The sequence below is a fragment of the Zonotrichia leucophrys genome, chromosome 3, assembly GCF_028769735.1.
Source record: "Zonotrichia leucophrys gambelii isolate GWCS_2022_RI chromosome 3, RI_Zleu_2.0, whole genome shotgun sequence".
In the NCBI taxonomy this organism is placed as follows: Eukaryota; Metazoa; Chordata; class Aves; order Passeriformes; family Passerellidae; genus Zonotrichia; species Zonotrichia leucophrys.
Genome location: NC_088172.1, coordinates 1616249 through 1639536, shown reverse-complemented (window position 1 = coordinate 1639536; position 23288 = coordinate 1616249). Strand labels below are relative to the sequence as shown.

The 23288-nt window shown below is 40.0% G+C and overlaps 1 protein-coding gene and 1 long non-coding RNA gene across 3 annotated transcripts in view; both read right to left on the bottom strand.

Moving 5' to 3' along the window:
• The window catches only part of ASCC3 (activating signal cointegrator 1 complex subunit 3), a 267328-nt gene extending 250526 nt beyond the window's left edge, over positions 1-16802 (bottom strand). The window contains exons 1-3 of one of the 2 annotated variants that reach the window (XM_064707226.1): positions 16637-16802; positions 1748-1891; positions 908-1058 (exon numbers count right to left, since the gene is read on the bottom strand). In XM_064707226.1, coding sequence (XP_064563296.1) covers positions 908-1058; positions 1748-1837 — 241 coding nt within the window. In that variant the 5' untranslated portion in view covers positions 1838-1891; positions 16637-16802. Of the gene's footprint in view, positions 1-907; positions 1059-1747; positions 1892-14858; positions 15100-16636 lie in introns of those variants that run through there. The other variant, XM_064707227.1, reaches the window with a different exon arrangement.
• Positions 16803-18781: 1979 nt separating this feature from the next.
• Positions 18782-23199, bottom strand: LOC135446308 (uncharacterized). The gene is made up of 3 exons (XR_010439722.1): positions 23080-23199; positions 22347-22504; positions 18782-19884 (listed from the first exon to the last, which is right to left on the bottom strand). It is a non-coding gene; the product is annotated as an uncharacterized LOC135446308 (long non-coding RNA).
• Between the last annotated feature and the right edge of the window lie 89 nt (positions 23200-23288).

Here is a 23288-nt window from a genome sequence, read left to right as displayed (position 1 = left end):
GTTTAGACATTGGTTTCTTTCTCAATTTACTAGGTATTTTCAAATAAATGGTCAAGAAATAGAAGTACAAGAGGGGCAGGTTAACATTTGTATTGTAATAAAAATCTCTGGTCTATAGTACCAAAACCAGGCAAATATATTTATTTTCATTCATTCTCTCTGTCTTGTTACTGATGTTTCTATTAAAGATATTTGAAAAAACAATCAGAAAAGGAGAAAATATACCTACAAGATTTAAAGGAAAAATCCTTAAATATGTGACCGCAAGAGCTTGAGCCATGCGCTCAGTTTATGAGCTGATGAAGTTAAATTTTGCTAAAAGCTGCATTAGCTTTAGTCTGTCAACCAAAAACTAAATTTCCAATCAAAACTAAGTTTTCACATTTTCTTTGTCATAGTGTATTTCAGTATTAGAAGTTTAATTCCAGACGAGTGCAATATATTTTTATTTCTCTCCTCAACACCAAACACTTCAAGGAGGAAATATTTCTTTCATTTTTATCTGCCTGCACAGCACAGCAGTCCAATTTTTCATTATACCAATTATGTAGAATTAAAGCAGACAACATCAGGATTGTTCTTTTCTTAGAGTACTGCTATTCCAAAAGAAACAGTTGGTTTTGCTTAATAACTGTCAATCACAAACCATACCACACTCTACAAAACAATACTATCAAACAAGTAAGAATATCCATATAACAATGGAATCTTAAAATAAAACAGAAGGCCAAATTGTGCATATGTGCATCAGATTAAATGGAGTTTCAAAGTTATTATAGGGAAAAACTGGCATCGAGGTAGAACCAAAACTGCACCAGTAAAGTATGCAGGCAGAAAGCAACTTGAACCTGCTCCCACCCCCACATAAAACAATGTATGATTAGACTACTAAAGAACAAAAACATACCTATTTGTTTTGCAGCTTGTAAGATAGTTTTTAAATCACCATTTACAGTTTGGTATTCTTTTTTGTCCAAATTGTCATCAACAAACTTTATTATCTTCTTCCAAGTAAGATCGGACTTCAGCAACTGGGCATGTAGTTTGGATCTTTTAGTCTAAAAATGCAAAATATTTGGGGTAAATTTATTTCAAATTAATACATGAGGATTGCTTTAAAATTGAACACCAGATAAAATCAATTCCTTCCAATTGCATTCAGTCAGTGTATAGTACTGACTGGTAGCACTTTTCCTTTTATCTGATGTTTAGACTCTTTCCTGAGTGTATACACAAAAAAGATACACAAAAGCAAACACACTCTCTCCCTAATTTACTCTTTCCAGAGCAAAATCCTCTATAAAGCCAAACTCTTACAACTTCAAGAGACTTACAGTTCTCAAGATTCCAAAGTCATTTCACAGGTTCCCACAAGGCATCTATTGCTTTAATGCATTATTTCTCAGGAAGAAAAAGAAGTACCTAAATTCAGTGAATTTAATATTAGAAGGGAAATGTTTGGCTTCCCAGCTCTATGTAAGCTCAGAGCTAAAAGCAGCCTTGCCCAACTTCTTGAAAGACAAATTAACACAACCAAGCAAGTTTTGCCATATGATTGTAAGGGCTAAATACAAATCACAAATCTACAGCAAATTTGACTTTGAGTGAGGACACTATGAAGGAATGTACAGGAAATTTTACACACTCTGCCCTTCTTGCTTGCCTACTCTTATAAAATATCAATGCAAATGAAGAAAACAAATGATTCTTACTATAGCTATGCTTTGTGAAAGAAAAAAAGCTTTACCGTTAAGTCAGCTAATTCTTCACTGTAATCCTCATGTTTAGTGACATTTGAAAAGGAGCGTAAAGCGCCTGTCAGCCGCGGCAAGGCCATCTGTTACTCATTCAGTGATCCATAGGAGGAGAAATCAAATCCCAGTTCAAGCACCTAGATGAGAGCAAAACAAATAACATGGCTTTATTAATGTTATAAATACAAACTTGCATCATAAACTTGAAAGACCTTTTCGAGCTAGCAGCACTTGGCTCAAACTTCAATTAAGCCAGTTAAAAAAAAAAGATCTCTTAAAATAATGATAACCAAAATTAAATAAAATGAGGTGAAAGGCACAGAGCAGAGGCAAGACACGGGAACATGCAGAGGTCACTCAGCAGGTAGTTCTTTTCTCCCCTCCCTTAATAAAACTTACCAGCAATGAGGCAAAGTGCAAATTATTTCTTTAGCATCCCTAACACTGAGTATTACAGTGAAATCTATGTAACTGAACTTAAGCTCCCAATAGCAGTAAGTGATTACAACCTACGGGAAGATTTCCTCTGAGCCAGCCCATGCTGGGAGCTCTCAGGTCATTAACAGCCTCTGGCACTGATGCAGAGAGAGGCATCTTTCTTGACAAGTGCTTAGCCATTTTTAACCAGCAAAAAAGGGAAAGAAAATTATGACAGGAAATAAAGACTGTCAAAGGCATAGCATTGAACTATTATAAGAAATAAAGGGAATAAAAAAGGCTACCAGAAAACTGAACACACTATGCCTTGGGATGTTTTCATCTCACAACTGGGAGTGCACACACACTTAGAGCAGGCCTCTCTTCAGAACTACAGCTTATTTCCGTGCAGTTTTATTTCCTCTGTGGAACAGGCTCATATCTATGCACCAAAACACAGCTGTTCTCCATCTGAAACTCTACTTCTTCCAAGCCTTTTACTAAAATTATTCTCAAAGTTATTTACTTTCTAAAGGTGCCCACGGCTGAATTGTTTATTGAACCCTAACACACAGCTACAGTTCCTGATGGTACTAGATAAGATACAGATTTAGATTATTTTTGAAACAATTAATGATACCATTACAAAGCTAATGATCTGCATCATTCTTAGCATGCCTGAAGATCAACGTCCATCCAGAATTTAAAGAACTCATAACAGAGTTAATAGAATTACTTCCCCCCCAGTCATACAGTACAGAACTCTCTGCTTTCATCCTATTATCCTTAACACTTTTCCTTATTTAATGACTGTATTTGTATTTTAGCTATCAGCTTTGCAATACAGCGCAAAAGAAATCCAGATGCAGCATTCCAGTCACAATCAGAGAAATGCCACTGACTTGTCAGGTCTGCTTGTTTTCCCACCTTGCCTTAAGATGCTTTTTGAGAATGATTTTATAACAGCTGATATTTTGGAGACAAATGTTATAACAATGAAGCTACAAAATTTGGAAATACAAAGTCTTTAACTGTGAAGAGCAATGAGAGCATGTATTCAAGCCTAGAAGCAGAGAGAGAAAAACATCACTGCAGCTCTTTTGATATATTCAGTGAATATATGACATGTAACTCATACCAGCATAGCTCCTAGTGAAAATGGTCTCTAAACATTTTAGCAACCATTATTAGAAGGGAAGTAATGTGTCCAGACTTTGAGGGTACATCACTCTCACACTGTTATAATGACTGAACTGCCATTAGCTATCAGAGCTATTGGGTCCATTTTACCTATTTATTTTATACCTACATTTAAATACCCTTTTCTGTAGCATTATGTGCCTTTATAAAAAAATGCAACAACATAACTCTAATATTACTTTAATTGTCCTTTCTGAAATATCATGCACAGCAATTTATGAAAGTTAGAACATACTTATAAAAAGTTCACTTTTCACACACACTTATAAATTTCAACGCATCTCCAGCAGGCTCATTTATTAGGAAACTGAATTCTAAATGGATATTTCTTTCTCTTTTATTCAATGTCTTTATTAGCAGCTCCTGAAATAGAAAACCTGAAACACCAGAGAACAAGAAAGGGCACACTGTCCTGACCACAGGCGTGGCCAAAGAGCCAAATCCAGCCCTGCAACTCTAATCCTGTACCAGTAAATGCTGCTTCACACTTGCCTGTGTGCTTTCAGAACTTGCAGGTGTCTGAGGAGGCTGGTTTTGCACAACTTCTGCATCCCATTTATAGTCAAATATCACACCCCCCCTTTGCTTCTGGTACAACACCCACTCTCAGCAGGGCACCAACAAATAACAAAACCAGCTCGTAAACAGAATGCAGGGCACAAGTGCAATTAATTACTCCGCTGTTAAAACTTAGAAACTTTAGCTATTATTCTGCAACATATTAGAGCCAGCTCTGAACACTAAATCAAAAATCATGTGGCCCTATAAGATGCACTGTAAATTTATATTTGTTTTTAAAAAAATATGCTACCTGCCTTCACATAAAGCTTCCTTATGTAGATACCTGCCCGCATCACACTGCCTTTAGAGTGGATCAGCTACTCCTCATCATTCCACAGCCATCATAAGGGGAACTTATTCCTTCTGGTTTGAAAGAAATGTATGTTTGCTCACAGGTGGATGTGAAACAACTGAACTACCAAATGATCCTGCTAAAATCTGCTAGTTTTGAAACAAGGACCTAAAAGGCAGTGGCAATTAAATCCTCTTTTCTACAGCCCACATACAGAAGATGAATTTTTGCCATCCTTCTGCCCATTCCCCCTAAAGAAAGGTATGAGAAAGGTACCATCTTAAATCATTTCTGTAGGACAAATGGAATGGGAATTTAACCCTCATATCAGTGTGACTTTACATGGTAAAAAGATTTCTTCTCGTCCTCCACTCCCAATCAAGTAAGGACATTTTGGGTACATTCTGCTTATTATTCCTAGAACTATCTCAGATTTTCTGCCTCTTTTAAAAAACACTCAAACTCCACCAAGCCTGTTTGTAAATTAGAAAGAGCAATATCCACCCTTCTAAAGCTTTGTGAAGATGAGAGAAGGTAACTTTTAAAGTCTATTTTGCTTCTTTTAGAAACAAGTCAGTTAACACTGAAACTTTGTATAGAAGAAAATAAAACAAAAAGACAGATTATACTCAGAGTTCAGGTAAACAACAATTCAAAGTTTATTGTTTGAAAGTAAACATGAATCATGATCTCAGCAGGTTTTTACTCATTAAAGTGAAACATGAAAAAAATTTCTACCAATACCACAAAGGTAACAAAAATTCCAGAGAAGTTTTCCATTTCATATTTTCACCAGCTACTTAGGTTTTTGTCCAAGTACTGGCCTTCCTATGTTTCTAATACAAGCAAATAACAGAACCATTTCCTTTTCTTCTTTGCTGAAATATTAAAGAGATTACTGTAAAAGACAGCTCCTTTTGAAATTTACTGAATTCCTATGCCCTCTAACAGATCAAGCCAGCTGCCCAGTAGGGCTAAGAGAAGGTGAATGCTCAGATCAGACACGCCAATGTTCAAGCTGAACAGAAATCTTTCCTTCCTTACAAAGGATGGAATAACATAGCATCAACACAGCTAAAAATCACAGGTAAAATCCACAATTACAAGATCCTAAAGTACCGGTTTCTGTAGTCTATAATATTTTACTTTTTATTTGTCCTTTAAGACTTCACAGCAGTGCTTCTGTTTAGAGTATTTAAGGAATACTAAGCCATGTTCCCAGATTTTGCCTATATTACCTATAATTCTTCCAGCTATTAAGTTTCTTGCTGTCTATGTAAACCTGCAATTTATAAAACCTAAAGAAGTTATTACTAGTAACTAATCTAATCAAAGAACATTATAAAGAAAAAGAGGCTTTTAGGCATTGGCGGTAAATCGCAGGTTGCTATCGACCACAAAGAATTTCAAACAGCACTTTCTCTTTCACTTGAAAAAGTGGGAACATTTCAAATGAAAAGGAAACTGAAAGGGCAAAAGATATCCCACCCACAAGGCCATACAAAAGCTAAAAGGATACTGTAACTTTTTTTATATTTTAAATACATAATTCAAACAGTGAGGCCATTTATCAACACATACAATATTTTACTTTACGCTACTGTGTAAGAAGACTAAAAATAAACCCCCAAACATTAAATTGTACTGCTTTGAACACATTTTAGAATAGCTACAATTAACTTCAACAACTTCCTTAGCACAAAGGTAAACTTGATATTTTATTTGCAAATAAGATTCAATATTTTAAAAAACCAAACAACACATTCTACTCCTTATATATCCTTTCTAAATCATATACATTAAAGGAAAAATGTTTCAAAGAAAACACTTTAAAGAAAAAAATTAAATCATTAGATAAAAAAGCTATTTTGGATCTCTAAGAAAATTTTTATTAGATTCAATAAAATTTCTTATCCAAGCATGTTTGATGTCAACAGTACAAATACATCTAACATCAAAGTTGTTAGCCAGGGATAACAGTGGTTTAAGAATGTCTGGGACATTATTCAGAAATAGCATGACACTAAAACAACAGTATTTTCAGACTTTGTATTTTGCACCTTTACAAACAGTGCTGGCCAATGCAGTACCAACTGTACGCCTTCAGACATCTCACTTTCTACAAAAGGCCCAGACATCACCCTGGAATTCTCTCAAGTTGTCTGGGTCAAATATTACTGATCTCCAGACAAGACTGGGTCAATTTTTAAAAGGGCGATGGCAAGATTAAGGAATATGTACTCAGGAAGAAACAGTGGCTTCCTGACACAGAATATTCTCCTCAGCAAATACCAAAATTCAGACAAGTGTCTCAGCATATCAAGAAGGCACAACAGTGCCTCTGTGTGCCACTGTTCACATAAAAGACAATTTCAGCATCTTAATTACAGAAGTCACTAAACAAAAACCCTAGAAAATCAAATAATGAAATTACAAGTCATTCATTCAATACAGTATTAACCCTTTCCACATTTTTTCATAATCTTAACCATGCACATGCGATCGCCAGCTGCCTAACACTGTATCTGCTTGCATCAGCTGGAGAACCACTTCCTGTGATTATGCCTGATACTGTTCTGGGATGATGCCAAACATGTGGCTTGGCTCAATAATGTGTTCATTTTACATCTACTTTGAGATAGTTACTGAGGATTGCTGTTGTTAAAAAAGAAAAAAAAATTAAAACAATCCTTTCTTCAGAATAACTCATCTTCCTTTTCCAAGAACATAAAATGTAATTCAGTTGTTAAACAAAAAATGCCTGTAGTTCTAAACCTCATGGCCTTAACTTTTAACTTCCCTGCAGTGAGAGATAAACTGCATCCCAAGCTACAGAAACTTCCAGACTTGCCTTACATGTGGAGATGTACTATAAGCAAATTTCCAACTTCAACATACATAACATGAATATTCATTTAAACATTAGGCACAAGCCACAAATACAAGATGGGGATGGTGGAGATGTTACTTGTTTAGTTTTGCTTTAAGTTTCATAGGGGGCACTCTGTGCCTCTGTTACACACCATGCCATCAACAGAGGTTGAAAACAACCTCAGGGGTTTCATCTTACTCTGTTCTAGAAAGGCTTGTTACTAAAGGAAGAGATGTATGGGAAGTAAACAGGGATGTAGGTGGGGAAAGGAAAGGAAAAGGGAAAGGGAAAGGGAAAGGGAAAGGGAAAGGGAAAGGGAAAGGGAAAGGGAAAGGGAAAGGGAAAGGAAGGGAAAGGAAAGGAAAGGGAAAGGAAAGGGGAAAGGAAAGGGGAAAGGAAAGGGGAAAGGAAAGGGAAAGGAAAGGGAAAGGAAAGGGGAAAGGAAAGGGGAAAGGAAAGGGGAAAGGAAAGGGGAAAGGAAAGGAAAGGAAAGGGGAAAGGAAAGGGGAAAGGAAAGGGGAAAGGAAAGGGGAAAGGAAAGGGGAAAGGAAAGGGAAAGGAAAGGGGAAAGGAAAGGGGAAAGGAAAGGAAAGGGGAAAAGGAAAGGGGAAAGGAAAGGGGAAAGGAAAGGGGAAAGGAAAGGGGAAAGGAAAGGGGAAAGGAAAAGGGAAAGGAAAGGGGAAAGGAAAGGGAAAGGAAAGGGGAAAGGAAAGGAAAGGAAAGGGAAAGGAAAGGGAAAGGAAAGGGAAAGGAAAAGGAAAGGAAGGAAGGGAAAGGAAAGGAAAAGGAAAGGAAAGGAAAGGAAAGGAAAGGAAAGGAAAGGAAAGGAAAGGAAAGGAAAGGAAAGGAAAGGAAAGGAAAGGAAAGGAAAGGAAAGGAAAGGAAAGGAAAGGAAAGGAAAGGAAAGGAAAGGAAAGGAAAGGAAAGGAAAGGAAAGGAAAGGAAAGGAAAGGAAAGGAAAGGAAAGGAAAGGAAAGGAGAAAAATAATAGGTAAGTGAAAGAAAAAAGTTTTCAGCTAATGACAGCTAGGTAACACACGTTGCATCTCACTGAGGATGGCTGCGAGGCTGTGGGATGCACTTCAGCAAATATAAGTGCTAAAACAATACATGTATAACACATAACTGCAGAACTGCTGGGCTGCTGGGCTAAGAGCATGCTGGAGAAGTTGCTCAGATGGTAGTAAAAAAAAGTCTCTGTAACATGCTCCTGCAGTGAACAGCAAGTGCATACAAGGATAAAGCCCCCAGAATGAACTACTCACCATTACAAGGTTTTTAAGTCTCACAGAGATGTGTTCAAGCACTCAAATCACTCACCATATTTACAGACAACTAAACAAATGCCTCAAGTACTGAATTATCCCCGAGTTCTAAATAACTGGATGCTTATTAGCCACTCAACACCATATTATCCTTCATAATTAACCTGATTTCCTTCAAAATAGGGTTTCAATAAGCCTCAAGTTGGGTATTGGATCATTTTGTATCTGGAGCATTCTCCCAAATGATTCTGAAGGAAACACTTAACACCTCTTTGAGAAAAACACAACATATTTCAGCATTTACAAAGGATCTCAAGTGCAATATAATAAAAGACTAAGCCAGGTACACTGATCTTTAAGACCCTGCCTGTACATTATTACTCAAAAAAGAGAGGTGATATGAGTAGGATTGCTGTCTTACTTCTTATTAACCACTAAGTCACACGCTTTCTTTACAGCAAAGTCATTAGCAATGTTCATACTACCTGCAAAGACAGGAGGATGTCAGTTCTGGATTAATTATCTTGCCAAACATTGAAATTCCTTCTTGAGGATTTCTTTAGTAATTAATTATAGCTAATAAAGTCTTTGCATCTTGCAGACAACGTACAGTAGCTGTGTAAGCACAGTGCAACTTATGCCAAGATTCACATTTAATCTTACAGAACAATTATTCTATGAAAGCACTGAAGCAGGATTTCTCATTTAGAGAAAATAATAAATTTTTTTTGGTGTTAAGCAATTTTATCAATACAACTGGTAATAATAATGGTAATGCTGGCAATCTGAAACAGAAAACCTGCAAGTACCTAAACTACAGAATTATTTTTCAGAACTGAAATATGCTGAGTTTTAGACCAGTTAAGAAAGAAGCTGCAGATTCTACAGCCCTTCTAGTAATAGACAAGAAAATTAATTTGTCATGCACTAAAAGTATGAAAATGGCCTTCAAAAGAAACACAGATTCTGGCCAACTCTGCTATCACTAAACAAAATGTTTCCCAAACTATAAAGTCATCCTATTTCCAGCAGCTTTTGAGTCAGACTTTTTACCAGTGGTTGCAGTAAATAATACAGGAATACGCAGAAAATGACTCATTACATAAAATAAGAAACAGATGTCAATGTCCACACAAATGCAACAATTTAATTAAAATAATGCAAGTGTATTGTGCAATTTCAAGTGTTTGCTGCATTTTGTAATATTTGGATTTTTTGCATTCATTTTATTTTTATATAATGTTTGCAAGCTTTTCTATAAGATGTCCTTTATGCTTTTTTCTATCATTCAGTGTGTTATTTGATACCTGTCATAATTTTTGAGGTGGGAAGGAGTAAGAAAGCCATGACGGAGTTTGCAGAAAGCTCTCTAGTTTATATCTTTCCAATAGTACACAGGGACCCAAAAGCTGTGCATTTTCTCCATAATTCCTCTAAAAAGTGTTTTAATTCTGAATACACTACACTAACACTCCTCCTAAAAGTCTCTGTCGGCATATATAACAACTTTTCCAAAGGTATGTCCATACAAATGAACCACTCATGGTCTAGCAGTCCTTTTATCCCTACTGGATCCTTGTCACAGCACACTAAAGGCTCAGTCCAGCTCAGGGGTTAAAAAGTTGCAGGTTGGTATTTCCTATCAGAAAAGCAGACAGAGGCGCATTCATAAGGCAGCTCACTGACCTCATGCAGTGGAGATGCACAGAGAGTCCCAAAAATCAACCTACCAAGACAAGCTTTTCAAATTTTCCAAATCACACCAGCCTTTTGGGGATGCCTTTCCCTTCAGAACTTCCTCCTGCTGCCTGGAGGCAACACCACCCCCTCCTCCACAAAGAGAATTGTAAAGAAACCCAAGGTTGTAACAGACACACAATAAGCTGTCCCAAGCCAGACCACTGTCCACTTGATTTAGCTTAAATATTACTTAACATTGGTAGGATATAGAGGTGAAAAAAGTCAAAATTTCAGCCTAAAATTTATGCCAAAAAATCAATCCAAGGTCTTCCCTGCATGATAAGTATACCCCTACAGCCTGAAAACATGCCTACTTCAAGGCAGAGACTCTCCTACAAAGAAAAAAAAATAAGTTAATTAAAAATACATTTAAGCAAGACTCAACTATTGGATAGATACATAGTCACATAAAGAAATTTTATTAAAGGCAGGATCCCTTGTATTCTCTTCAGAGCTCACATGCCACACAGGCACTTCAAACAGCACACCAGCTATTTGATGACTAGCAAGTAACAGCTTTCTAATTGATAATTCATCATTACTGCAATTGAGAATTAGAACTTAAAAAAAGGCAGCTGCAATGTTAAAAGTGCAAATTAGAATTAAAACTAACAAATGCTGCTGATCCTTCCTGGGCTGTCTATAATGCTGGTCATATATATGCAAGAGGATGTTTTGAGAAGAACACCTGTACAATTTCCTACAGTGAGGAAATCCCAAACTATCTTTCCAGAGCTTGCAAACGTGTCTGCTTATCACATAAGAAAATGAGGGGAACATCAATTGAGGCATAATATTATTCCTGGCAGATATAATAAAAAGGAAAATGGCCCCATTATGTCTCTAGTGATTTGAGGAGGTTAAAACAGGGTTTTTCCAGCTGTACATTTTTTAAATGGCTGCATTTCTCCAGTAATAGTCATATTCTGCTAAAATGTATGTAAAATTTCTTAAAATATTTTAGAAAATTGTACTGTAAGCTGATACATACGCACATATTATACAAAAATCTCCCACTGAACAGTTAAAAGCCTTTGAATAATTATTATGAGTATTTAGCATGGCACATAGGATGCCTGCTCAGACTTACAGAATCAACTTTTAAAGAAACCTCAGAAACAAAAATGTGAAAATTATATAACCAAGCATTTTATTTATATCATGTTTTGGAAGCAACATAGATGTGTACCATATGATGTCACACTCAGCAGTAAAAGCTCTGGGAAAGGAGAAGCAAGGGGTGTGGGGAATGAAGACACACATCCACACTCATGGGGTTTGTCTTCCCAAGCAACTGTTGGACATCTGATGTTTTCTGCCCATTTCACAGCCAAAGGGAATGAGTTAGTGAGAGGTGAGGGGGGCATTTGGCTACTGGCTGGGGTCAACTCACCACAAGTAATAAATTTATTATAAGAAACAGAAGAGACAATTTTCAGAGATCCTCTTTACTCTTCCTGAATCCTTCAAGGACACATTAGAATAATGGAATCATTATTAAGGTTGGAAATACTTCCAGGATCATCAAGTCCAACCTTTGACCAAATACCACCATGCATGATACTAAAATGTATCATGAAGTGCCATGTCTACTCATTTTTTGAACACTTGCTCCGCCTCAAAGCAGCAGCTAAGACGAATGTCTTCCTATTTCTTGAACAAATTCATCAGAATCCAGTTGCCAAACAGAAACTCCATAAGTGACACAGTTCAGCAGTCCTCACCAGTTTCAAAGAAAGGAGCAATTGTTTAAATGGCTGTATGGTTTACAGAGTATTTGAATGCAGACAAGGATGTCACAACTGTACAAAGTCATCTACTTAATCTGACAACGTCTCAGAAGAAAGTTTACAACTGGAAAACTGAAATTTGCTCCACAATTCACCTGAAAAATGCTTCAATCACCAACCTATCATTCCACAATCATCTATTCTTGCTGTAAGACCTATTTATGTTTAAGATGCAGGCCTGTAATATCAGTCTATGTTTTAGGCCAAACATCCAACATGCCTTTGGGCAAAAAAGAGTAACAGATGGCTCACAGTAAGCTCATGCTTTAGAACAGTAAAGTCGAAGGAAGAATATAATTTATACCCATAAATTCCACATACAATGAAAGGGGAGAGACAGCAACTCTTCTATCCCTAAAATATCAACTAGGTAAAACATTCTGCACCTTCCTTTTAAAGTTATTTTTCTCCACCACACACTAAATTTAATGACACAGAAAAAGAACAAGTTTTATTTTGCATCTCAAAGCTGCACTCAGCAACAGGTTGGCCACCAAATTCTAGCCCACAAGTTTATGTAGTGAATAGAAGACTGAGAACACCAACTGCCCTTTCTGCAATACTCAAACAGTCCACATGGAAGCCTAACTCTTTCTTGGCTTCAGTCCAGTCTCATGAATTTTCCTTGAACTATACACAGTCACACACAACTTTAAGAGGAATATCTATATCTGGAACAAGCTCAAGAAACACCCAGAATAGGGATCTTTCACAACACTGGTTAATTCAGTGAGCATGATTACCACAGAACCATAGGATGCTGCTATTCCTATTGTTTCCTTCAATCACATTTTTATGTGTTTGTGCAGTGTTGGGGTGGCTTGACTCTGGCCAGCAGCCATGCTGCTGCTTGTTCACCCCCCACAGTGGGACAGGGGAGAAAACAGGAAGAAGAAAGGGAAAAAAAACCTTACAGGGTTGAGATACAGTTTAACAGATGAAGAAAAAGAAAAATAACCCCCAAGTGAAGGAAAGAAATGCTCACCACATCCCACAGGGTGACCAATGCTACAAGCTCCAGTTTACTAATCTCCAAAAACCAGAGATCCTGAAAGCAAAAAACCCACCCTTTCTTCTTCCTCTACCTGTGTTTTTATTTCTGAGCATGACAATACACAGTACAGCACATCCCACGGGCCAGTCTGGGTCTACTGTCCAAGCTGTGTCCCTACACAGCCTCTTGCCCACCCCCTTGCCTACTTCTGGGCAGGGAGGGTGGAAGAAAGCTTTAATGTTGTGCAGGCCAGGAGCAGCCAAAACATTGCAGTGCTATCAACACTGTTTAACCCACAAATCTCCAGCACTTCTACTGTGTTAGAAGTTAACAAAAGTTAGCTCCTAAACCCAGTATAGGAATGTGCTCACATTGGCATTGCTCAAACAGAGGCAATCAGATTCCTCAGAGAGAGATGAGCATAAAGAATGCCCTGACTGTGCATTTTCTTATGGGTTGTGCTTGCAATAAACACAAAATTGCTCCTTTCTGTGATGTGATGAGGTATTTAAAAAGCCAGAAGAGCTAAATACACAATGACTGACTACTGCTTATAATGTAAGAATACAGAGGTACATGACAAAACTTAATAGTTTAAGGTGAGAATAATCCCAAGTACAATGCCTTTCCTGGAAAGAACAAAATTGAATTTGGGAATTCATTGCCACAAGATGCCAAAAAGACTAAAAGTTCAGGTATGTCTAGATGAATTAAGGCTTGGCAGCCTCTGAACTCAACAGCTTAGAAGGTGATAATCAGTCATTTAAATCGTGGATTACAAAAGATAATATGAAAGTGAAGGTATAATTGGATTCGCCTTCCCTTTTTTTTCAGTAGATCACCTAAGCACCTCCCACTGGCTGCTACAGGAGAGAGACACTACACAAACATCTTTGGAAACAGAGCTACAGGGTGAAATAACAGAGATTCTGAGGATTACAATTTGGGATTTAGGAGTCTAATGTCTCTCAGTCTGTTTCTGGGTCTTACCCTTGTTTCTTTCTCTTTTTAGTTCAGACATCAGCTGTTATATTTCTAACATCCAGCTACACATCATAGATCATTTGCTAAATTGCTTTTGATTAGATAAGTTTATTCGAACTACAGAGTAGATTTTGGTCTCAGTTCTCTCTTCAAACATTAAAGCATAATTCAGTATAAGAAATGTGTAGGCTAGAAAGTGCTCAACACTAACTTCAACGATTGTTACTACAACAATTTACCAGGAAAACAGTAAGCTGTTATTTAGAGTAATAAGGACTTCAATTTTCCATGGGGAAATTTTGTAGGAGGGAGAAAAGAAACCTGTTCAGCACTCAAAACACCCATATGAGCTGGTATTAATCCCACCTCTAACAGCTTCCAAATAAACTTAACTTTATAACTAACCAGAGAAAGACAACATGTGTCTTCCCTTCCCCCAACCACCTCCACACCCCATTACCAGCTCCTGTAACTATTTGTAACTAGCTCCTGTAACAGAAGAGGAATGAAACATGCCCGAATAACATGGATCAGCCTGAGCTCAGTTTAGTATTTATAAAGGATAACTTTTTCAGAGAAAATACTGTAGGTAAATAGGACCTGCAGAAATATACACCAGCCTTTTAAGAAGGATGATTTTTCTATTAACTCCGTAAAAAAATATTTTTCAACTATAAATGTTCTTCCTGAAAACAGAACTAACACTACACAATAGAAAACTGAAAATTACACTGAGAAGAAAGGGACTGCAACTACTTTAGAGGCCAAATTACAATTGTCTTGATCACATAATCATAGAATGGGTAAGGCTAAAAGGGACCATGGTGGATCATCTGGTTCAACCTCTCTGCTCAAGCAGGCCCATCCTAAAGCACAAGGCACAGTGCAGACAGTTCCTGAGTATCTCCAGTGAAGGAGACTCCACAACCTCTCAGGGCAACTTGTTCCAGTGGTCATTCATCTATACAATGAACTTCTCCCTTATTTACCAGCAGAACTTCCTGTGCATGAATATCTCCCCATTGTCTCTTGTCCTAGTGTTTGGCACCACCAAAAAGAGCCTTGATCCATCCTCTTGACACCCTCTCTTCAGACAGTTATACACATTTATGAGGTCTCCTCTCACTTGTCTCTTCTTGGCGTTGAACAGGCCCAACTCTCCCAGCCACTCTTCGTAAGAGAGACGTGTCAGTCCTTTAATCATCTTCATAGCTTCCACCAGACCTGCTCCAGGAGCTTCAGGTTTAGCTTCAAAGCAAGTTCTGTAAACACAGAACTATCAGAATAAAACACTGCTGTTTGACAATTTCTTGCCTTCTCTCTGATTCAGTGGAAGTTGTGACCTAACCTCTTCCAAAGGCCAAGCTAGCTTTTAGAGAAAACTGAGGTCTAACATGTAAACTACACATACAATAGTATATACAGGTCTTTATACAGTGCATAAAGTCCCCAACTGGGAGTTGGTCTGTACTCCCATACAAATGTGACAAGAGTTCTTCCAAAATCTACACATATAATTCCAAGATGATGCAAGTTTACTCTCCTCTGGCCAGAAGCAAGTCAGATCCAAAGGAAATCATTTTACTACAGCACCTGCTGAAAAGCAGCATGTGTTTAATCAGACACACCACCTCACCATTGTGTAAAGATGGCATTGTTATCATCAATGCCATCTTTAGATGAAGGACAGTTTGCATCTGACCTGACAGCTGGCTTGGTTTTCTTCCTCTTAAAAACATAGCTCTGCAATCTACCATGTGAACATACAGAACTCTTGCTGCACTGTCTCTGAAACTTCCAATATTTTTTTTCTAGTCATTGGCTAGACTCAAATCAAGTCTATCTTCTGGAAAGTAACTAAGCGTGACTATTAGATTTCTACACAAATTACATTTACTGGTTTCACTTCAACAGAACTACCTTATGGTCAATTGTTCAAAAAGCCATAAGACTTAGAGCCTACACCAATGTTAGTATTTTAAGAACAATAACAAAACCTACACTCACAAATCACAGAAGTTTTTAGGCAAAAGTATTATTTGAATTCCAATACGATACACACTCCTGATGCACCGGACTTGGAAGCCTTAGGTCGCTACAAGACTGTCAAGTGTTTTATAAGCAAAGCTGTCACTACCAACCAAAATGAAGCAGCACCCGAAAGGAAAAAACACTCTACGTGACCACATGCTTTTTTCATTCTTCACTTCTGGCTCTCTACATTTATTAATACCACTAATAAGTACTGAAAGCACATTCGACAGCGGTGCGTTTCCCACTTGACCACTCCCATCAGCAAAGCCGTTCCGAGAAGCAAAGCCCGGCATGCAGGCGGGAGCGCACGGCACCCGGGCCTTCAGGAGCGGCCTGCCATCACCGGCCGCGGTGCGCGCCGGGGCTGGGGCACGCCGAGCGCTCCGCCAGCCCCGGCCCCGCTGCTGCCAGCCCCGGGCACGCTGCCTGCCCTGCCCGCCGGAGGCAACGCGTGGCACCGGCCACCGGCCCGACTATCCCGAACCCCGCAGCCCGGCTGCCCCGAGCCCCGCCAGCAGCGCAGCGACGCCCCTGCCCCGGGGGCTGCGGGCAGAGACCCGCGCAACGGCGGCAGGACGCCCCTCCGCGCCTGGGCAGGCCAGTCCCGGCGGTCCCACTCCCCACCGGGGTGCGGGACCGCGGCTCCGCACCGGCGTTGGCGCAGAGCAGCGCCCGCCCGGGGCCTCCCCGCGGCCCCCACGCCGCGCCCGCCCGACCCCCGCCCGCCGCGCACCTGCCTTACGGCCCGCCGGTTCCGCTGCCGCCAAGAGCCGGCGCGGCGCGACACTGCCGTACGGCGAGCGGGCGGGGCCCGAGTTTGGCGCGGCCCGTGGGGCTCCGCCGGTGCCCGCGGCGGGGCTGTCCCGGTGCCCCCGGCCTCCGCTGGCTTCCGCTGGCGCCTGCCGGGTCTGCGCGCTCCGCCGAGCCGGCGCCGCGCTCAGGCCTACGTCGGCTGCAGGCCGCGCCTCCGCCGCGTTCTCGGTGCAGACAAACGCGTCCCGCCGAGGTGCCGCGGCTGCTGAGCCCGGCCGGCCGCCCGCCCCGGTTATGCCCGGCGTGGAATACGCCGTGGGGGCAGCGCCCAGCAGTATTTCACAGAATCACAGAATGAATTACGTTGATAAAGACGCAGTCTGTACCGAGTTCAACGTATGACCGAACACCAACCACCGTGTAACCTAAACCATGCCGCCAGGTGACATGTCCAGTCTTGCACCTCCATGGACGGTGCCTCTTCACTTCCCTGAGCAGCCCATTCCAGTGTCTAATCACCGTGTCTGTGTAGAAATTTTTCCTAATGTCTGAACTAAACCTCCCCTGGCACAGCTTCAGACTCCGTCCTCTTGTCCTGTGGCTGGTTGCATGGGAGAAGAAACTGATCCCCACCTGGCCACACCCTCCTTTCAGGCAGTCATAGAGAGCAGTAAGATTCCTCCCAAGCCTCCTTTTCTCCAGGCTCAACAACCCCAGCTCCCTCAGCCTCTCCCCATAAGACTTTGTGCTCCTGTGTCTGCCTGGGGCTTTCCTGGATGTGGGTGTCCGTGGCCTTCAGGCTCAGTGCTCTTTAGCAGCTCATCCATCCCCTGCACAAGTAATTCTTGCCAAACCATGTGTCTACCTCAGTGTCGGCCTCTAGAGCTTTTATAATAAGTTGTAAAACTTATTCAGTTTTATAATTTTTGAAGCAAGCTCTTCAAATAAGTGGCCTATGTCCTCAGTTGTATATGTGTATATATATATACACTCTATATATTTGTAATGTGATGCTTTTCAATAAAGACATTATCTGCTAGATATTTAGTGGACTAAAAATGCCAGACATTACATGGAATTAATTTTGTCAAATGCAGATGCCATAACGTAGACTTAATATGTGCCTCAGGAAAAAATTCTTCTCCTTTTCTTCAGTATGTATGAATTTTTTTGGAAGACATATGACGTTTGATGTCCACATCTTAAACAATCCTTTGCTTATTCTCCTGTGTTATACCAGATTTTTGGCAGCATTTCAATATTCATTACTATGTAAATCTACTGTTCACTGTCTTGTCCTTTATTTGACTCCTATGCTTCTTGCATGTCCAATAAAAAGGCGTAAATAGTATTTCTCCATCTTTTGCATGAAATCCTTCTGGCATAGCCACATGAGAAGTTCTAATTCAAATTTGAGAAAAAAGGTTTCAGTCAAGTAGGCTCAATATTGTAGAATCTGAGAAGCGAGAAACATATCTGATCTTGAGTTTGCAAAACACCCTGGAAATTTACAGGAGTTAATTCACCACTGTACTCCTCACTTCACGTGTTTGTTAACCAAGCAATATTGCATTTGGGGTCAAACCAGTGTTGTTCACCTGGAGAACAATGGGTACGCACAAGAAGACCCAATCCTAGTTTATGGTCACGGAGTACTGCTAGCTGGTATTATTGTCCTGAATTACTGTCTGGTATTATTGACTTGAATTATTGTCTGCAAATACACTACAATTTGTGGACTATTGAATTGACTCTTTTTGTTTTCTTTTTTAACAACTAAATATTAATGCTAATATATGACCCATGAATTTTAGTTACTTGAAGAGTACTTCAGATTCAGAAAAGAAATAGATTAGTAATTAAAATAATCTTGTCTTTACTTTGACAATGGAAAACTTATTAAATCACCGTCTTACAAAAAAAACCATCAACAAATTCATTTTCTGTTGAGATTGTAAGATGAACCTGGCAGATGTCCTTGTATCAGTATTAATCTTTGCTGTGATGAGAGTATCAAGCATTCAAAACTAACTGCTCTCTGCAGATGTCACTGTAACCAACACAGGGAGAAAAATCTTAAATCAATGTTATTATGTGACAATAATGCAGGTTCCTCAGAAAACATTCCAAATCTCTATTGCCCGTGATTACAAAGTAATCATATCATGCTGCAACTGCAATGCTAGCAAAAGTCAGTGCGTTGGAGGTGCTGTTATTCAAATGAGCTGTAATTCTTTACAGTCATCTTGTTCCCATAGATTTTAATACTTCATTTAAAAGTCACCAGGAGGAGGGACTGACCTTGGCTCGATATCAGGTGCCCACTGAAGCCACTCTGTCAGTCCCCTTCTTGGCTGGACAGGGCAGAGAAAATGTAACAAAAGGATTGTCAGTTGAGATAAGGACAGGGAGAGATCACTCAGCAATTACTGTCACAGGCAAATCAGACTCGACTTGGGGAAAAATAAGTTCAACTTATTACCTGTCAAAATCAGAGTACAATAATGAGCTATAAAACCAAATGCTAAACACCTTCCCCTCATTGCTGCCTTCTTTCAAGTGCTGAACTTGATTCCCTCTTCCTGCCAGTTGTGCAGGTGAACAGGGAATGTGGGCTGCAGCCAGTTCATCACACATTGTCTCTGCTGCTGCTTCCTTCTCTGGGGCTGGATTCCTCACACTCATCATCTGCTCCATCATGAGGTCCCTCCCACATGAGACAGAGCTGCATAAACTTCTACAAGGTGAGACCTTCCCAGGTCTGTAGTTCTTCATTAAATGCTCCAGCATGTGTGCCTTGTACACTGCTTCAGTGTGGGACCCCCAATGACAGCACAAGTCCTTCCAGCAAATCTGCTCCAGTTGGGCTTCCCACAGGATCACAGGCTCCTTTTGGACATCCAGCTGCCCTGGTGTGGGTTCCTCCTTGTGCTGCTCCACTGTGGACCTTTTTGGGTTGCAGGGGGATAGCTGGTCTCGCCACAGTCTGCATCACGGGCTGCCAGGCCATCTCTGTTCTAGTGCATGGAGCGCCTCCTCTCCCTCCTCCTTCACTGATGTTGGCATCTTCAGAGCTTCTCCCTTCATGTTCTCAGTCCTCTCTCCAGCTGCAGTTGCTTTTGCTCAGGTTTTTTCTGTCTTCTTAAATCTGTTCTCACAGAGGTGCTACCATCAACACTGACAGGCTCACCTTGGCCAGGGGTGGGTCTGCCTTGGCTGGCGCAGGATCTGTCAGACACAGGGGAAGCTTCTGGCAGCTTCTCACAGAAGCCTAACCCTGTACTCCCCCCCTCATTACCACACTTGGGCCACACAATACAGTTGCACAGACATTGTGAGTGGTCTGTAAGTTCTTAAAACTGAATACACAGTGTATTATAAGAAGATATTGCTGAGGAAGATATGAATAAGAAAATGGGTATCTACCGCTGCATAAAAATTCATAATTCAAATTTGTTCCTTAAGACCTGAGCCTTTTATAATGTCATGCAGGCTACATGAAGGGGATGTATCATCTCCATTATTACTGGTTCTTATGCATTGCTCTCTGACTTCAATCTACTTCTGTTATCTTCTGCTGGATATGAATGTACCTGGATTTAACCCCCAGCTGCTTTTCTTTAGCACAGTGAGTTTTCAAAGCACTCTTAACTTTTTCTGTGGTTTTTCAAATTAATTAAGCAGCCTGATACTTCTGTGCTGGTGAATATCTATGTAGCTAGAATGGAAAACATGTGTCTTGTTAATCTTCATTTATTATTTCTTAAGTGTTTTTATAAGTTCAACAAGATTGTTCGCTTCACAGTATGGATAAAGGGTGTAGAAACATACATATTATCATAATTTGACAGAATTCTTGAGTGGTAGTGGACAAATCTTCTTTGTTTCCCTTTTTTCTTTATTTCAGTTGCTGAGCCTAAGTTTAAACAGTTACAAGTTTCCTAGTAATCCCCACTGCTACAATTTTAATTAATACTTATAGAATTAATAATGAATGACTTTAAATATATAGCAGTTAAATAAGGAAAACATTATAATTTTGCTCTTTCTTTCAGAAAAGAAAAAATAAAAGCACCTTTCATTGAGAAAAGTGATTTATTTTCTTTTTTAAATAAATATATCATAATTTAATAGAAAATTTATGCTATTATATCCAACAAGAAGCATTTACTTAGAAAATGTCATAGATATTTTAAAGATATTTCCCAATACTGATTTAGAGAATAATTTTGGGAGTCTTCTTTAACCATCATGTTTCTGTACCTTGGTCATATGTTGAATCTGATTGATGCTTGCATAATTTCAAGACAAATGCTCTATGTGTCATGTTTTGTGAATTTGCATTGACATATTTGCCAGCTCTTTGTCAAAAGAAAATGAAAAAATAAAGTAAACCAAATAAAAATGTCTATTCATTTGGAACTTGAAACAAGTAACATTTCTTTTCTGAAAATCACCATATGCAGCAGTTTAAAAATAGAATAGAAATAGATAGACTAGATTAGACTAGAATAGTTTCAATTGGAAAGGAACTATGATGATCATCCAGTCCAACTGTCTAAGCAATTCAGGGCTGACCAAATTAAGTCATTATTAAGGGCATTGTCCAAATGCCTTTTAAACCCTGACAGGATTGGGACACTGATCACCGCTCTAGGGAGCCTGTTCCAGTGTTTGACCACCCTCATGGTAAAGAAATGCTTCCCAATGTCCAGTCTAAACCTTCCCTGGCACATCTTTGAACTCTTCCCACATATCCTGTCACTGAATCCTAGGGAAAAGGTCACAGCACTTTCTTCTTCACCTCCTCAGTAAGCTAAAGTAGGGAGCAATGAGGTCACCCCTCAGCAGCCTGTTTGTCTCCAATACAGGCAAACCTGGCATCCTCAGCTACTCCTCACAGGATATGACTTCCAGCCCTTGCTACAGCTTTGCTGCCGGCTTCTGGGCACATTCAAGGACATTCATATCCTTCTTAAATTATGAGGCCCAGTGTTGTAATCTTCGCTGCCATGTTGTTCTTGCCTCTCTGCTGGGGCTCTTCTCCATTCTCTGCCACACACTCCTTCCTTTCTTCTCAGGGGCTCCTCCTGGGCTCTTGACCCACCCCTATTTATCTCAGTTACCTTCACGAGCTACAGCTGCTGCCCAACTAAGGACCCTGCAGCTGCAGCTCATTTGGAGCAACTCGGACCCACACAGGTCTTACAATACAACATATATTCAGGCCCCCACATTTCCCCCCTTTTCTTTTAACAATTATACAATGACAATATACATACAGTCCCAGCTCTCAGGCTGCCACAGCTCTAGGCTGTCCGGGGGATTCCATACCTTCTTTCGATGAGTGGCTGCATGTTCTTCCTCACACGGGGCACCAGTTGTTGTAATCTTTGCTGCAGTGTTGTTCTTGCCTTGCTGCTGGGACTCTTCTCCATTCTCTGCCACACACTCCTTCCTTTCTTCTCAGGGGCTCCTCCTGGGCTCTTGACCCACCCCTATTTATCTCAGTTACCTTCATGAGCTACAGCTGCTGCCCAACTAAGGATCCTGCAGCTGCAGCTCGTTTGGAGCAACTCGGACCCACACAGATCCCACAATACAACATATATTCAGGCCCCCACAGCCCAGAGCTGCACACAGCACACCAGGTGAGGCGGCATCAATGCTGAATACAGTGGAACACACACCTTTTCTGACTCTCTGTGCTGTATTTGATGCATCCCAGGATGTGGCTTGCTGTCTTGGCTGCCAGGACACACAGCTGCCTCATACTGGGTCTGCTGCCAGCCTGAACCCCCAGGGCCTCTTCAGGGCTCCCCATCCATTCCTCTCCCAGTTTACACTTCTGCAAATGGATAGAGTAAAACTTTGAAGACAATTACGACTGATGTTTGTGGCAGACATATTATTGCCAGATTTTAGTCTTTCTGAGAGATATTACCAGGTTTGAAAACTCATAACTTACCTAAATGTTGATATGACACTGTCTTGCCAGAGAGCTGATATGTTGGAGAATATTTTTAGTAAAGAGTCACGAAGTATAGAACTATTAAAAACAGTTAAACCCAGGGAGAAGGCTAGAACCAAATTCCATGTTTCATCATTTGTTAATTTATTTTAAAAATTATTTATAAACTGAGAAAAAACTATGTGTGTGTCATGAAAATGGGACCTGCTCAGAAATACAAATCCAAAATATAGACAGTGTCTTATCTCTTGCTTCTTTTTCATTTCTTCATTTGTGTTTTTGAAAGAATGCACATTAAATAATTCTTTTACATAGAAAATTTCAATGTGGTACTGAAGCAAATTGAGCTGAAAAGTTAAATCATCATGGTCAACAGGCTTCATACTCATTTAGGCTGATATTAATTGCTAATAACATGGAATCACTTTTGGAACCTGGTGGGCAAACCTTACCTGTTTCTCTATATCCTGGTAGCATATAGAAAAACTGGTAGAACTGGCTCTCCCTCTCAGTTGCATTTCTGCAATGATTCATGATATTTGTGTTTCTTGTAATAAAGGGTTAAAGAAGAGCTGCTGCAGTGTAGGTGCACAGCAGCTGTGCTAATTGGGTAATTGGGTAATTGGGAGGGGAGGTGCAGCTGAGCCTCATCCCTAGTGGG